The sequence below is a fragment of the Dermacentor albipictus genome, chromosome 8 (assembly GCF_038994185.2).
Source record: "Dermacentor albipictus isolate Rhodes 1998 colony chromosome 8, USDA_Dalb.pri_finalv2, whole genome shotgun sequence".
NCBI classification, from domain to species: Eukaryota; Metazoa; Arthropoda; class Arachnida; order Ixodida; family Ixodidae; genus Dermacentor; species Dermacentor albipictus.
In genome coordinates this window covers 4292153-4309865 of record NC_091828.1, presented here as the reverse complement: position 1 = coordinate 4309865, position 17713 = coordinate 4292153, and the positions used below count along the sequence as shown (strand labels likewise).

Below are 17713 nucleotides of genomic sequence, written 5' to 3'. Positions count from 1 at the left end.
GCCCCTGTATACGTGTTTTCATTTCGCGATATACTGGCTGCCACGGACATTCTGTCTCATGCGGCATGTTGCAAATAAAGCAAATTGCGGCGAGACTGGCTCCCTAATCGGTAGATCGCGAGAGAAGGCACGTGGGCGACGTGTCGGTGTGATTCACATCAGCCGCCGCAGACGACCTCCGCTAATGCAGGGTTTTGTTCCTACACAGACGATGCCCGCTACTCTGGGCCCATCTTGGTGCATCGTCGCCGCAAAGCTCATCGTGCATGGCACTACGCTTTTCTTTTTACGCTTTTGCCATACCCCCTGCCTCCTTTTTCCTCCTCGCGCTCTCTTCGCTCTCGTCGCTATATTTTATCCCCCGCTGCGGTCCGCGTTCGTTTACATCTTTCGCTGTGCTCGTTCACAAGGTCACAAGGTAGGACGCCCACAACGACGCTCGCCGCCGGAACGGGCGCCTAGGAGCAGTGCTCTTAAAATAATTTGTCATTCTTGACATCACCGTGCACTTGTGTTTCGCTCATGCATTCAGAAAGAAAAGGTACATTGCAGAAGTTAAACTCGGCCGTACAAGTGGTTCAAGCAGCGTTGCGCTCACCTGCACTTTATTGTCGAACACTTCTTGCCATACCACGTAACTCTTACGCAAGGTCTGAATGATCTCCAGCAATCTGTGAAGAACAAAATTCAGCATTGCATAAGATTAACTCACAAAATATTCGCTCTTCATAAAATCAACATCATTATTTCTGTCTTTATATAAAGACATCGCATTTTCTTAAGGATGGGATCACTGCACTTGCAATGTCAGAATGCCACGACGCTATATGTGCCCAACCACGCTGACGATGAAGACGACGACCTCGAGTGTGCAAGCGAAGTGCTAGCGAAGGAGAAGCCTGAACTTAGCGCTTGTTATAATTGTCTCGATTAAATACCGCTCTCCGCTCTTGTATCAAGTGAGCCGTGACACTGGTGGACGTGCTAGGTGTGGCATCATCACCTAATGATAGGGATGACTCCTGTGAGTAGCCCTGCATCCAGCCCGTCAACACACCGTCCACGCGTCGCGACACGTGTGCACCGCGCACGCCATTGCCTGCAAGGTCTGCATCCGGAATTCGGTCTCTTGCAAGAAACTGTGTCAGCGACCTCACCGACTCAGGAAATGGGGCTTGCAAGTCCAACATAGGTGACAGTTAGGAACAATGTAGTTCGCCCAAGCTTCCACTGTGACAGGTATGAAGACACCGAAAACTGGCTGGACCAGTACGAACTCCTAGCTAAGGTCAATCAATGGCATCCGTATAAGACGCTTTGCAATGTGCACTTTGCTCTTGAAGGTAGCGCAAGGACGTGGTTCCAAAACCACGAGGGACATTTGAGAACGCGGGACGAGTTTTGCCGTCTGCTATTTGATAATTTCGGAAGCACCGATCTCCGAGATAATGCACGGCGCCTTTTCGAGTTGCGCATTCAGAAGCCCTACGAAGGTGTTTCTATGTTTGCCGAGGACATGTTTCGTTTGTGTCGCCGCGCGCATACCAAGATGCCTCATTCAAAAAAGCTGAGCCATCTCATGCGCGGCGTCAAAGAACAGCTCTACGCTGGTCTCATGCGTAACCCGCCTGCAACAGTGGAAGAATTCACTAAGGAAGCCACAGCAATCAAGTGGGCGCCTTAGCAGCGTTGACGGCAATACGAACGCCTGACCAACGATGCGCCTGCAGCAGCCGCAGTACTGTCAGTGATGAGACCGCTGCGTCAACTGATAAGATACATTGTGCGCGAGGAGACCACTAAGCAAACTGCGACACCGAAGGTGTTTACTGTTGCTTCGGTCGCTGAAGTTGTCCGCCAAGAAATCCGGCAAGCATTTCCTGAGCCACTCTCTGAACCATGTCCCGAGCCGCGCTTCGAACCACGCACCCATCCGTCGCCCGCTTTCTACCGTGCCAGTACAGCAGTGCCACTAGCGGTCACTTATTACCTGCTGGATGCAAAAGGAGCATTTCAAGCAACCCGAGCTTTACAGGACCGACGTATGGCGTACTGCTGATCGCCGATCATTGTGTTGTCAGTGTGGCAAACCAGGGCATATTTACCGTTTTTGCCCTCATCGCCAGGGTGGCATCCAGGAAATGTCACCCCCCCCCCCCATACAGTTTCCAGAGAGACATCTACGCTTAGACGACAGTGTCACTCGGGAACAAGGCAGCTCAGCTAATCTCCGGTCGCGCTCGCCGTCTCCGTTACGTTATTCTTCGCCGAACCGTCGCAGTTTGACCAACATGGTAAGAGGCCGATCTCCAAGCCCAAGGCGGGAAAACTGAAATCAGCGATCCACAGCGGGAAGGTTGCAAGTCGTCGAATCGCCAGAAATCCCCCATTATTACTGAGAAACGAGCAGGACAACCCGGAGAAACGGAAAGCCAACGAATTTCTGTGTGCCGACCTACTCTTAACGATTGATGCGCGCGACGGGACAGCTTTAGTTGATACTGGCGCAGACTTTTCGATAATGAGTGAGCAGTTGGCAGACCTGCTTAAGTAAGTCAAAATGCGATGGTCGGACCCTTATATTCGAAATGCCGGGGGCCAGATAACGACACCTAAAGAAAAACGTACTGCACGACTCCAGATAGGAAATACAGCTTTTGTCGCCACTTTTATGAATTTAAAACAGTGCTACAGATCACTCGTCCTTGGAATGGACTTCTTGCGGGAGTACGCGCCATGGTTACCATACGGGATGACGAGGTAACCTTGGCGGACAGACCTTGGTAACCTTGGTACAGACACGAGACACGACGAAGAGCACCAACGTACATTATTACGTACCGCCGACGACGACGTCTGCATACCACCATTATCATGCAGTCTTGTCTCCATCAGTTGTGGAGAAGAGTTTAACAAGGACGGTGTAGCCGAACAATTAAATGCACTTCTGTTCCATCTCGGTATTGCCATCGCTCGGCGTATCGTCTGCCCAATCGGTGGTCGCACAGAGGTACGCTGACAAATTTTAGCGATTAACGGCAGCACATCAGTAAAGGCACCGCCGTGGCATACGATGACGAAATTGACCACGTTCAACACTGCTTTGCTGTAAACGAGTAATCAACCGCCGATACGATGCCACATGCATTCGTCCTCCACAGTGACCAAGGTTTAGCTCCGCAACAGAAATAAAGTCTCATGGAACTGCTCTACCATTTTAAGGACTGCTTCTCTACAACGTCCCGAGTGCGTCAAACACCACTGATGAAACACCGCATTATTACGGAGGAAACTGTAATACCCATCCGACAGCATCCGTATCACGTGGCTAAGAAAGAGCGTGAATCAATACAGCAGCAAGTCAAGAAAATGCTAAAAGATGATGTAATCCAGCTGTCAAACAGTCCTTCGCCATCGCCCGTGGTACTCGTTAAGAAGAAGGATAGTAGCCTGCGGTGTTTTATCGATTATCGCAAGTTCAATCGGAATACGAAAAAAACATGTGTATCCCTTACCACGCACCGACAATTCCCTCGACAGGCATGCATGTTACTTCTCAAGGATGGACTTAAAAAGTGAATATTGGCAAATAGAGGTCGATGAGCGCGATCACGAAAAGACTGCTTTTGTGACGCCTGATGGGCTCTATGAATTCAAAGTTCTCACTTTTGGTTTGTGCTTCGCCCCAGCCACGTTCCGAAGGCTAATGGATACGGTTATCTCAGACCTTAATTGGAAGACTTGCTTAGTGTACCTCCACGATGTGATTATTTTTTCTGCCACATTTGATGAACATGTCAGACGGCTACGGTCACTTCTTCAAGCTACATGGTCCACTGGGCTTAACTTAAAACATGAAATGGGCCACTTTGGCTATCAAGAACTACACTTTTTGGGCCACGTTTAAGTCACACAGGTGTCAGACCTGATCCCGAGAAAATTGCAGCAGTCCCACTTTTCAAGGCCTACGGACAAGCAGGCAGTCAGACGCTTCCTCGGCCTATTCGCATATTACCAGCGAATTATTGCGGGTTTTGCACGAATCGTCTCACTGCTCACCTGCCTAACCAGGGATGTCACGTTTGTGTGGGGCGAGGAGTAGGAGGCGGCATTTACCGAGTTGCAGCACCGTCTACAAACTCCGCCTGTCATTACACACTTTGACGCGCGTGCACCTACAATGATCCACACCGATGCCAGTAACGTGGGTCTAGGCACCGTCCTTGTTCAGCGGCGAGACGGCGCTGAGTGAGTCATTGCTTGAGCAAGTAGAACACTGTCAAACGCCGAGTCCAACTACTCCACTCCAGAGAAGGAATGTATGGGCAGTTACCAAGTTCCGTCCGTACATATACGGCCGCCCACTTCTAGCCATAAGTGACCACCATTCTCTCTGTTGATTGACCAACATGAAAGATCCATCTGCACATTTGGCACGCTAGATCCCCCGGCTTCAAAAGTACGACATGACAGTGCTCTTTAAACTGGGTAGGCAACACATAGGCGCCCACTGCCTTTCCAGATCGCCAATTGAGTCGTCAGGCGGAGATGATAACGAACCCGCAGGCTTTTTAGGAGTTGTTGTTGCGGTCACCATTTTTCAACAGCAAGAGGACCAGGAGCTTGCTTCACTAATTGATTGCGTAGAAGGCCGCACCACAAACAAGCGCGGATTGTTGTCAAGGGACCTGTCATCATTCTGCATAAGCAACAGTGTTCTCTTTAGGAGGAACTTATCGTCAACAAGGAAGAGATATCTGCTAGTCGTCCCTAAAACTCCCCGCAATGAAATCTTGCAGGCCTGTCACGATGAAGCTACTTCGGGTCATCTAGGCTACACAAGAACATTAGCACGAATCAGAGAAGTACTCCTGCCACGACTTGCAGCACAGGTGAAGCACTGCGTTCGAAAATGCCTTGACTGTCAGCGACGAAAAGTGCCACGTATGAAACCTGTGGGACTATTATATCCCGTTCCAGTGCCGGCAGTGCCGTTTGCCCAAACTGGAATGAACCTTTCGGGACAATTCCCAATATCTGCGGGCGGAAATAAGTGGATCATAGTTGCGACAGATTACCTCACGCGATATGAAAAAACCAAGGCACTTTCGAGCAGCACAGCAGCCGAGGCCGCACAGTTCTTAATCGAAAACGTCGTCCTGAGGCACGGTGCTCCAGCGGTCATCGTAAACGACGAGGGAACCGCGCTCACAGCTAAACTTTTGCGAAATGCGCTCACGCTCGGTGCCAAGGCTCTCTTGAGACAAGAGCAGAGAGCGGTATTTAATCATGGCAGTTAGAGCGAGTGCTCAGTTCAGGCTTCTTCTATAGCGTCTCGCTTGCACAATCGAGATAGTCATCTTCGTCGTCAGCGCGGTTGGGCACAGATAGCGCGGGGCTATATGATCATAACGTGTCTGTAGAGTGTACATAAAAGACGGGAAATTGAGTACCATTATCGTGTTTCCTTTGTTTCGTTAGTGTGGCATTATCATTGATTTAATGACCAAAACACACCAAAATTTTCTACTTTAACAACTGAACCTGCTTGCCTCTCTTGGTTAAGTAGTGTCAGAGTATAGCCTTCTAAAAATCCGAGAACATCTAAGCATTTCTTGCGAGTTGTGAATGCAAAAGCTACAATGTTTACGTGAGGGCCGCTGGTTGGTTCTTCAATTACAGCGAAGGCGCCAAATGAAGCAACGCATGAAGGAAGGCGACACGGGACAACCACGAAGGCACACTAATAACTGAGCGCTTTATTCTTGTCACAGGAATAAACAGCTGCTGCCAACGCTTTGGCAGCAGCTGTTTATTCAAGGTTTCGCCAACTGCCAAGGTTTTGGAGGTGCAGCGGTGGCTTAGAGGTAGAACACCCACGTCGCGTGCAAGAGGTCCGTGGTTCGAATCCCGGTGCCGGCAATTTTCCACCGGATTAAACAAAAAAATCCGCGTGTTGATAAAATTGCATAAACAGGCCTGGAGTGTGGCCTGATCCCGGTGACCAGAACCGGTAACGCACTCACTCACCAGAGCAGGATTGGCCACCCTGGTGTAGTAATTGGCCACAACCTCCTATATGAACACAACAATCAAACCCCGGCCCTCAGCCCCCACAGCTGCGAAGCAACTGACCGCGGTGGCGGTCAGACCTGCGACGCAGCAGAGGGTGCTAAGAAACCCTGGCTTCGGACAGGCCGACATAGGAATATGAACCTTGAAACGTTTAACGCTAGAACGTGATCTACTGAGGCGAGTCTAGCAGTGCAATTGTTGAAACTATAGCGCAGTAAATGAGATTTAATAGGGCTCAGTGAATTAGGAGGCCAAAAGAAGCATATACAATGCTAAAAAGTGGGCACGTCCTGTGCTACCGAGGCTTAGCAGAGAGACGAGAGCTAGGAGTCGGATTTCCGAAAAATAAGAATATGGCTGGTAACATACAGGAATTCTACAGCATTAAGGAGAGGATGGCAGGTCTTGTTGTGAAACTTAATAGTAGGTACAAAATGAAGTTTGTACAGGTCTACGCCCCTACATCCAGTCATGATGACCAGGAAGTCGCAAGTTTCTATGAAGACGTGGAATCGGCGAAGGGTAGAGTGAAAACAAAATACACCATACTAATGGGCGACTTTAATGCCAAGGTAGGCAAGAAGCAGGCTGGAGACAAGGCAGTGTGGGAATATATCATAGGCACCAGGAATAGCAGGATTGAGTTATTAGTACAGTTTGCGGAACAGAATAATATGCAGGTAATCAATAAATTCTTCCGCATGCCGGATAGCCGAAAGTGGACGTGGAGGAGCCCGAACGGTGAGACTAGAAATGAAATAGACTTCATACTCAGCGCTAACCCTGGCATCATACAAGATGTGGACGTGCTCGGCAAGGTGCGCTGCAGTGACCACAGGAATATAAGAACTCGAATTAGCCTACACCTGAGGAGGGAAGGGAGCAAACTGGTACATTGAAGCCGATCAATGAGTTAGCGGTAAGAGTGAGAATAGAGGAATTCCAGATCAAGCTGCACAACAGGTATTCGGCTTTAACTCAGGAAGAGGACCTTAGTGTTGAAGCAATGAACGACAATCGTGTGGGCATCATTAAGGAGTGTGCAATGGAAGCCGGTGGTAACTCCGTTAGGCAGGATACCAGTAAAATATCGCAGGAGAGGAAAGATCTTATCAAGAAACGCCAATGTATGAAAGCCTCTAACCCTACAGCTAGAATAGAACTTGCAGAACTTTCGAAGTTAATCAACAAGCATAAGACAGCTGACATGCTCTCAAGAACGGAGGAAGCCTAAAAGCAGCGAAGAAGAAGCTAGGAATCGGCAAGAATCAGATGTATGCGTTAAGAGAGAAAGCCGGCAATATCATTACTAATATGGATGAGATAGTTCTAGTGGCTGAGGAGTTCTATACAGATTTATACAGTACCAGTGGCACTCACGATGATAATGGAAGAGAAAATAGTCTAGAGGAATTCGAAATCCCACAGGTAACGCCGGAAGAAGTAGAGAAAGCCTTGGGAGATATGCAAAGGGGGAAGGCAGCTGGGGAGGATCAGGTAACAGCAGATTTGCTGAAGGATGGTGGACAGATTGTTCTAGAGAAACTGGCCACCCTCTATACGCAGTGCCTCATGACCTCGAGCATACCGGAATCTTGGGAGAATGCTAACAAAATCCTAATCCATAAGAAAGGGGACGACAAAGACTTGAAAAATTATAGACTCATAAGCTTACTGTCAGTTGCCTACAAACTATTTACTAAGGTAATCGCAAATAGAATCAGGAACACCTTACACTTCTGTCAAGCAAAGGACCAGGCAGGATTCCGTAAATGCTACTCAATAATAGACCATATTCATACTATCAATCAGGTGATAGAGAAATGTGCCGAATATAACCAACCCTTATGTACAGCTTTGATTGATTACGAGAAAGCGTTTGATTCTGTCGAAGCCTCAGTAGTCATGTAGGCGTTAGGGAATCAGGGTGTAGACGAGGCATATGTAAAATTACTGAAGATATCTGTAGCTGCTCTACAGCCACCATAGTCCTCCATAAAGAAAGCAACAAAATCCCAATAAAGAAAGGCGTCAGGCAGGGAGATACGATCTCTCCAATGCTATTCACAGCGTGTTTGCAGAAGGTATTGAGAGACCTGGATTGGGAAGAATTGGGGATAAAAGTTAATGGAGAATACCTTAGTAACTTGCGATTCGCTAATGATATTGCCTTGCTTAGTAACTGAGGGGACCAATTGCAATGCATGCTCAATGACCTGGAGAGGCAAAGCAGAAGAGTGGGTCTAAAAATTAATCTGCAGAAAACTAACGTAATGTTTAACAGTGTCGTAAGAGAACAGCATTTTACAATAGGTAGCGAGGCACTGGAAGTGGTAGGGGAATACATCCACTTAGGGCAGCTGGTGACAGCAGATCGGGATCATGAGACGGAAATAATAAGTAGAATAAGAATGGGCTGGGGTGCGTTCGCCAGGCATTCTCAGATCATGAACAGCAGGTTGCCATTATCCCTCAAGAGAAAGCTGTATAATATCCGTGTCTTACCAGTACTCACCTACGGGGCAGAAACCTGGAAGCTTACGAAAAGGGTTCTACTCAAATTGAGGACGACGCAGCGAGCTATGGAAAGAAGAATGATAGGTGTAACGTTAAGGGATAAGAAAAGAGAAGATTGGGTGAGGAAAAACGCGAGATAATGACATCTGAGTTGAAATCAAGAAAAAGAAATGGGCATGGGCAGGACATGTAATGAGGAGGGAAGATAACCGATGTTCATTAAGAGTTACGGACTGGATTCAAAGGGAAGGCAAGCGTAGCAGGGGGCCGCAGAAAGTTAGCTGGGCGAATGAGATTGAGAAGCTTGCAGGGACGACATGGCCACAGTTAGTACATGACTGGGGTTGGTGGAGAAGTATCGGAGAGGCCTTTGCCCTGCAGTGGGCGTAACCACGCTGATGATGATGATAATGATGATGATGATACCAAGGTTTCGCGCTGTACTAATGTATAACCAACTCGCCTACCAGCACGTGCTCAGCGGTTCTTCGAGTTATGAACTACTCTCGAGCAAGCGAGCCCATTTAGACGCTTGGCCAACGCCTCCTAGATAGCACAAGGCAAGTGCATGTTGATCCGTGACGTCGTGTTTGCCCGACTGCGCCAAAATGTGTTGGGGTCGCTACCGAGTAAGCCTTGGCGATTTCGATGTCACTGCTTTCGTCAACACGGGCTTCGCAATGAAAATTTCGGTCCCAGTATCATTATGTCATAAAGCAGAGGGCACAGGTCAGTCATTTACCAGGTGCTGGTTAAGCCCAGGGGGTAAGACATTCGGCATCTAAACGTAGGGTCCTAGGTTCGACACTTCTTACCGCTAAAGTTTTTCCTCACGAATGTAATGTTTTTACAAAAAAATGTTTTTTATGCCGGGGTCCAGCATCAACTTTCTGTAACGGATGTGACGTCGGCGCGAACGTGTACAATACACTCTCTCTTGGCTGGGATGGCGCTGCCATTTGGGGGCGGTGAAGCGGAATACTGCATCATAAAACTAACGAGCCGCGAAAGTGAACGCTTCGGTAGTCCCAGCGCGGCGGAGGCTCCGACGCGGTGTATTCTGATATATGAATGAATGAATGGATGAATGAATGAATGAATTAATGGTGTTTTATCTCTTTTCACTTTGAAAAAGAGGAGACAGGACTAAAAGCTGGGGTACAGCTCGACGAGGGTCCCGCCCCCTTATACGTTTGACAGCAGAGAACTGCAGAATCATCACGCCAAATGCAACACTTGTAGCAAAGTAATACTGGAAACAAATGCACTTTTACCAAAAAGAAAAAAACTAGTATAAAGTTACATAAAAATACATACACACTTATATACACATACAATTTCGCATTTATGCATATATACACACATGCAGATACATACCACATGCACAAGCAGTGCACACATATCTATCTACACGTATGGACAGGTGTGCTAACACGCACTCGTGATTGTAATAAGTCAATCAAAATATTATGAGATTCTAGTCTATTTGGCATAACTTACAAAATAGTCTTATTTCATTATTGTAGTTGCATAAATGATCAAAGTTTTCCTGTGCGAGTTGATTAAGCAGAATGGCTACTCTAAGTGTAAATGATTCTTTATCGTAATTGGTCCGAGGCGTGCGTGCGTGCCATTCCTCCTTATTCCTAGTATCACGGATGCTATCGTTACCTTTTAAATCGGCCAGTGAAAACACCAGATATTTATTGGACTTCAAGTATGACCAGTAGCCTAATATTAAACGATAGTTGTATAAAGAGCATAAAGGCAACATTTCACACTTTTAGAAAAGATTTGCCGTAGAAAATAAACGAGGGACATTGGGAATGTATCGCACGGCTCTTTTCTCAAGCAAATGTAATTTCGTAAGGTTTAGCTTGCTAGTAGGGCCCTAATCAAGATTTCAATATTGCAGAACTGACAATACTAAAGTATCATTAAGTACAATTTTTATTTTAACAGGAAGAAAGGATTTCAATCGACCTATTGTAGCTACAACAGATAACGTTTTACTTGCATGTTCCAAATTATCATTCCGACCTAAATATTTAGCGAATGTTACGCCTAATACCAAGACCATGCTAACAATATCTAATTGATCTGTATCTATTTTAATGTATATCGTACTTCGTAACATTTCGCCTCTTTGCATATAGACAACAACTTTTGTCTTGCTTGCATTTCCAATCCAATCCAATCCGATCCAATCCGATCCAATCTTTAAATTTTCTTAACACTCTGTTCCCATGAAGCTGTAGTTCAGTTTCTGACGTAGCAGTGATAAACATTGCTGTCATCATCAGCATAAGAAATAAATTTTGCCCGTTTTGAACTTTGTGGCATATCGTTTACAAACATTATGAACAGGAGTAGTCCAAGGATGATTCCCTGCGGCACTCGAACTCTCACAGCCCGAAGACTGGACGTTTCCCTTTCCAACTCTACAGATTGTGCTCGATGCGATAAATAAGATTCAAAGACCTCGAAGGCAATACCACGGATACCATAAGCTAGCAGCTTAGCATGTAAAATTTTATGATTTACAAGATCGAATGCTTTAGAGAAATCTATATATATTTCCATGAGACATATTTTATTGTTGAACGCCTTTAGAATGAATTCTTTATGAATTAAAAGCGCTGTTTCGGTGGAGTGATGCTTCCTAAATCCATGTTGTAAATCACATAGCAAATTATATATGTCAAGATATTATGCTATTTTAGCGTGAATTATTTTTTCAATGCCTTTCGAAAACATTTGTAGGATCGAAATTGAATGAAATTTGCCTAGCAAATTTTTGTTACCATTTTTAAACACATGCTGCACTCGGGAAATTTGCATGTCTTTCGGAAATTGGCCAGACGATAGAATCAAGTTGTGAATGTGAGTAAGAACAGGAAGAATGATGTCAAGGACGTGCTTTATAGGTCCAATTTGAATACCATCTGTGTCCTGCGATTTACTATTTTTAACAGAGCTTATAAAAGAAAGGACCTCAGCCCAATTCGTAGGAGTGAAGAAGAACGATTTCGCACTCATGCTGGGCAAGGCATCATAATGACTACACTGTAAATCACTACAGGGGTGAACTTGTTGGATGAAGAAACTGTTAAAAGCATCTGCTAGTGCGGCGCCAGATAGCTATTTGCCTTTATGTAGAAGGTTATGGGGAATAATGTGAGGTTAACCACACTCTAAAAACTAGGAAGGGTATCGCAGGAGTGAAGCGGCCGGTTCACTCTTCAAAGCGTCGTTTTACTCTCGTAAAATGTCGAGGAGAGTGAAATGCATTGTTCACTCTGTCACCAAGGAGAGAGTGAAATTTGCTTTTCGCTCTCCCCTTCAGAGAGAGAGTAGAATGCCCGTTCTACTCTTTTGGCAATAGAGAACAAAACGTAGCGTAATCTTCTGCTTCAACTGTAGGTGGCTGGCCCCGAACATGGCAATGTATCATTCATGCACGCTGAGCAGAGAACACATCGTTTTGCTTCTAAGAGAACAGGCCGCCGCAGTTCAAAGCAACGCGTAGCGATCGCTCTACTTTTTCACTCGGAGTTCTCTACCGCGCGCGCGCGCACTCAAGATCGCGGAACAACACCGCACCGGAGAAAGGTGATCCGTACAGCGAGCAGCGACGCAGGCCAGCCAAGGGAGATCGTGTATCAGCCATCTCGCGTTGCCACGAAAACACGACAGTCGTTCGTCATGCCTTGGATATAACAACAAATCCTCCACGGTAAGTGAATTCTAACTTAGGTGCACATTCTCCGTATATGTCACGCCATCGCCAGGAAGTCGTCACTGCGCTTAGCCGACGCGATTGACAAAGGACTAGGCATACGCGCTGTGTCTCTCGATGTCAATCGAAAAAGCCAGTCGTCACGATAACTGCATGTGATTTTATCACTTTGCCGTTGTCCGTAAGAGCTTTAAAGATCGCAAACGCTGCCAGAACTACGGTATGTTCAATAAGACGCCAGGCGAGAGGACGCTTAAAATGGTTCGTTCACCAGCCCGTGGTTCCGAGCCTATGCGGAGCGTGATTAGCGTGCGTTTTGTGTGTTTGAATTTATTTAATTTGGCAGTCTACTGTGTACGCAACGCTGTTTAACTAAGGAATCTCATAACAGAAGGCGTCATTTTGCTGGCAGCATGCTTTTTTATAAGTAAACCGCGGGCTTGACGGTGTTTCGCGCAGGGGGAATCTGCGACCACTGAAGTTACGTGCAGCACCAGTGCTAGTTAGAAACTTTGCCGCAGGCATTCAGCTGCATGCTGCAAGAGGTCAGTTAGGCGCGTTATCTTGAACTTTCTGAACACGCATGAGGAATCCATGTTTTATGCTGAACAAAGTATAAACCCCATATATATGAGATCGTGCGCGCGGCAGCTACAAGCGACGCAATGGAGATGGCTATCGCGTTCGCTCGTCGCCTACAAGTCGTACTCCGTGCGAGCGACGATATTGAGCGACGCCTCCCCGGTGTTGCCGGCATGAGGGCTGCAATCACGCGTGACGCGTGCTTTAGTTATTTACCTTGATGTATGTTACTATAAGAAGTAGCATAAAATATTTGCGGAGGTCTTGCCGTAGGTTCTTATCCTTGCACGTATAAAAATTGAATTATTCGCTTGTTCCGCGTGACCATCCGTAGTATTTGAGCGGTGTTCATCCAGTTCCGGCTTCGCGCTATTGGCTAGTCGCTCATAGCACTTTCGGGCGACGAGCGACGATTTCTAGATTTCCAGAACCGAGCCATCTGTTCAAGCGACGGCCCGTTTTGTCGCTCAAAGCCGTCGCCGGTCGCCGTCACGCACTACATCGCTCTCACGGTGTTTATCCCTAAGACTGAACTGTTTTTGCTCATGTATTGAAATGGTGTGATTATAGGTATGTCTGGTTTTGTCTCCTGTTGCGGTTTTCGTGCACGGTGCGAAACTGAAAGGATGCTTATATCTACGAACTCGGTGAATTGTCGAGCAGCTAGTTATGCATCGGCATGGAATATAACGGCTGCTGTGTGGAATTACAATTGCAAGGGCGCTTTGCATACGCTCATTGCTTTGGACATGCCTGTGCATTTGCTAATATGAGTTGGCTTGTCAGAGTTATGTCATATGAATATGAGCCTTCCTCGGGGGTTACAAGCGTAATGTGTGTATTTTCTATTGCATGGCAGATCAAAATGGGTTTATCGCTTGAAAATTTTTAGTAGAGAAATAATATCAAAATGAAATGTTGCTTTGATTCCGTGTTACCAGTCTATCGTACACAGAACAATAGGTTGGTGTAATAAACTAATAACTGCGGTTTAACTGCAACTTTTATATGCCTTCAAGAATCTAAAATGCTAAATTTCAAACTGCAGCAGTAGTCGGGTCTGTCAAAAATGAACTCCATTGCGCACCTCATATATGAAAATAGGTTCATGCTTTTTAGTAAGCTTAGATGCAGGCCGCAGTGAACGTTGTTGTTAGTATTGAAATGTGGGTAAGCTTGCCATAACAAGCCTTGTTGCCCTTTTTATAGGCACATCCATATATCCATTGAACTGAAGGACAATATTTTCATCCCTACTGAGCATCACGTTTGCAACTATAATCCTCAAATTATGGCTTCAGCAGTGGCACAACCAGGGATGGTGCGAGGGGCACACTGGGCACGTGCTTAAGATGTGTCACAAGTGGTGTTTGCGATACACCAGACTCATGACAGACCTATGATGTCTGAGAATGACCAATATTCTATTCATTAACAGGAGTATTCTAACATTCGTGCCAAACGAGGATGAAATGTCCGTTATTTCTTTTTTGTTTAAATCTAAAATTGAAGTTAATTTAGCAGTTGACTGTTGCAGTCATTTGGATGTTTTGCATGCATTTCACTAAGAAGACTAAGAGCTAAGACTTTCTTTTATTGCCATGGCCTTGACTGTCTTGATATTCTTTTGCACCATGCCCTTGTGTTGACTTTTGCATACAATATTTTTCAGGCACCCGCTTTATATAACGCAAGAACGCAGCTGCAAGGACATGAGGATGTGAAAGAGCCAGTGCAGCGCGACTTCACCCAGTGCAGAGGAGCCAATGCCAACAAATCAAAATACATTGGCATGCAATTTGGACAAGAAAACTAGTATGTGGGTATATTGGGTGTACCATATGACCAAATGTAAACAAAATCAAGATACAGTATGTTACACCAAGATGAAAATTTTTACGTGCTCCAGGCAGTCATCTTAACATGGTATATTTATGTAATGTCTCCGATTGGAAAGTCAAATCAGGTATGCTGTCTGGAGACAAACACATAGCAGCAAGTGTCATTGAAAAGTTAGAAATGTGTTTTTAAAAAGCTGATAAGATCTGAGAAGTGACTGCTTTTTGTCTTGCCTCTCAACAGATACATCCATGTGATAAAAAATAGTGGTACAATGCAATTGCATATTTGCTTAGTGACCTGATACATACATGCAATGAGCACGGTGCCTGTGTATACTATAAAAAGCAACAGCCCATGCTTGGTTAGGTTAGGCCCACTACAACATGCACGCATGGGTGATTGGCACATTTGTTTATTTCTGTGTCGTGAGGTTTATTTACGTGCGTATAGGTGCAATGGCACACAGCATGGCTAGTACAAAAAAGGGGGGGGGTCAGATATATGTAGCTAACTGTACACGACACAGGGCAAAGGAAATCCGTGTTCAGCAACTTTGTTAAGTGCCATGTACGTAAATTTTACAACGCTACTCATTAGAAGCGCGCACAGGTGCATATTGAAGAAAGGTTTTCCAGGGTACATAATTTAGTGCGTAATTTACACTAATTTTGCTCTAACCATAAGACATAATATTTTGAATATACTGCACGGAAAAACCTAGAGCGAATTAAATTGTGTGTCAGCTTCGTGTGTACACATATAGTCATTCCTATGCATTAGGTTTCTCGCGTAATGCATTGCCAGTTGACAGCCTATCTTATCATGTGTACTCTGTTTACATTACAGTTGTTTATTAGTTTACTCATTTGTTTTGCAACTTATGAAATGCCGGTGTATATATATTTTCAACATTTGACATAACCCTGTATGTTTTTTAGGGAAAACTTAGGACGTGCATTTCTTAGCACCCAGTCAACTGCCAGAAGTGACTCGAGCACAGGCCACCAGTAAGTGCACATCAGTTGCAATTTCACATTATGCAGTTGGCTGCTGCCTTGTACTCAGGCTTTTTTTAATGAGATGGTGGTGTCGTTCTAATGTACATTTTGACCACAAAGGTGCGATCATGTCTCACAGAGGCATATATGGTTGCTATTCTCTGCGAGGGACGTGTTCTCGTGTTCGTGAAGCATTTGTGTTTGGCAGTATTGTCGCCAAATGAGTCAGATATAAACACTGTAACTCGCCACTGCCGGCAAGTAGTTGCGAGAACCACAATATATTATGACGCTGTAAAGTTATTTCATTATTTCGAAGGAAATTTTTGCAGCAGGAAAAAAAGTTGCTATTCCAGGTAAACATGTCTTTTCCTCACTAGTTATCTAACCAAACTGTGGATGCTCGAAATTCGTGACTTATGAATCGATTTTAATTCATCCTTTAGTTATGCTTCTAAAAGAGACCAGAAATAGCATGTGACTACCTCTCCAATGAGCAGATCACGCACTTACAGTCATAAGTGGTAGTTCCATGCAGTCTCGCGCTCTATATAACCTTTCCTTTCAGCAGCATTGGAACTGGCGGCTGCGTTTTCAGCAGGAGGAGTGCACTTGGCACTGTATATGTATGTGTGAATTCGGTTTTCTTTGTATGACGGCTCACTGACACAAAGAGTGCAAAAATCAGTTGTACCATGAGGCTGACGACACCTTCTACTGCTAGAAATGTGGCACTTCATACTTTATAGTACTGCATGACATTTAAATCAAAGCTAGCACATAAAATGATCAAGAAAACTAACCCCTGTTATAGCCGTTTTCCTCAAAGAAACCTTGTCCTTTATGGGCTGTGTTAATCTGAGCGCTCCACCGATGTTTCAGTAGTATTATCCCTTAGTGAGTGAGAGATTGGGGGCAATTAATCGTGTTAGTATTTAAATGGTGTCCTAATTATGTGTATTTGTTCCAACAAAGTTGTCTAGAAAACCTTATTGTGTAGTGTAAAGCTTATGAAACCATCAGCAACTAGTGAGTTACTAATATGCGTATGCATTTGTCATTATACAGGTGGCACTCGGCTGTACCACTGCAGTGCTGCAGAAATTGCCAGCACCAGCGGCTTTGCAACAGCTGTTTCACAGCATGTCGGTATGTGCTAATTTATAGTTATGTTGGGATGGGTTAGTATTATGGACTACTGCTACTCTGTATTGTGACAGATCCATATGATAAGTGATGTAATGGGCGCAGCGAAAACCTGTGAATGTTGTACTATGGCAAATAAAAAGGCTTTCCTTTTCGTCACTGGAGCAGGGGAGAAGAGCATGCTGGCACTCCTGAATGTACATATAATTCAAAACATGAGAGAGACAAATATATATATATATATATATATATATATATATATATATATATATATATATATATATATATATATATATATATATATATATATATATATATATATATATATATATATGCAATTAAACTAAAGGCAGGGACATTCCATCTTTCATTTTAAATTGACTTGTACAGCGCAAAAATACGACACAGACCACAGGGAAGCCCGCATGTTAACAGGTTTGATACACACAATAATTCAACAGATTTGATACGTCAGGTGTGCTATTTTACGCAAGGGGGAAGGGTAAAGGGAGAAAACCAGAAAAAAGAGTGGAGTGGAAAAGAAAGGAATCGTGCCAAAAAGCATTAGAAACATCGTGCAGCCAGGATCGCCAGCAGGACATCTAAAAAGCACTCTGATAAAATTACATACAGGGCAACCTTACGTATTGTTTGTTTCAATCAACTCAGATCATATGCAGCCGTTACTGCAATCAAGTTGTTTCTTTATGTCATGAGGGAATGATGCGGGCCCAAAAAACTGTTTAGAGCTCAAGGATTATGTTCTATGCTAGCCTCATTACCTGTTTTTATCGTATTGTTATCAGCTGCTGAT

At 45.0% G+C, this 17713-nt stretch overlaps 1 protein-coding gene across 1 annotated transcript in view; it reads right to left on the bottom strand.

Annotated features, from left to right (window-relative positions):
• Positions 1-17713, bottom strand: part of LOC135921156 (beta-hexosaminidase subunit alpha-like) — a 274254-nt gene that overhangs the window by 85625 nt on the left and 170916 nt on the right. Inside the window, exon 10 of the mRNA XM_065455467.1 lies at positions 599-671. Within this exon, the coding sequence (XP_065311539.1) occupies positions 599-671 (73 nt within the window). The remainder of the gene's footprint in view (positions 1-598; positions 672-17713) is intronic.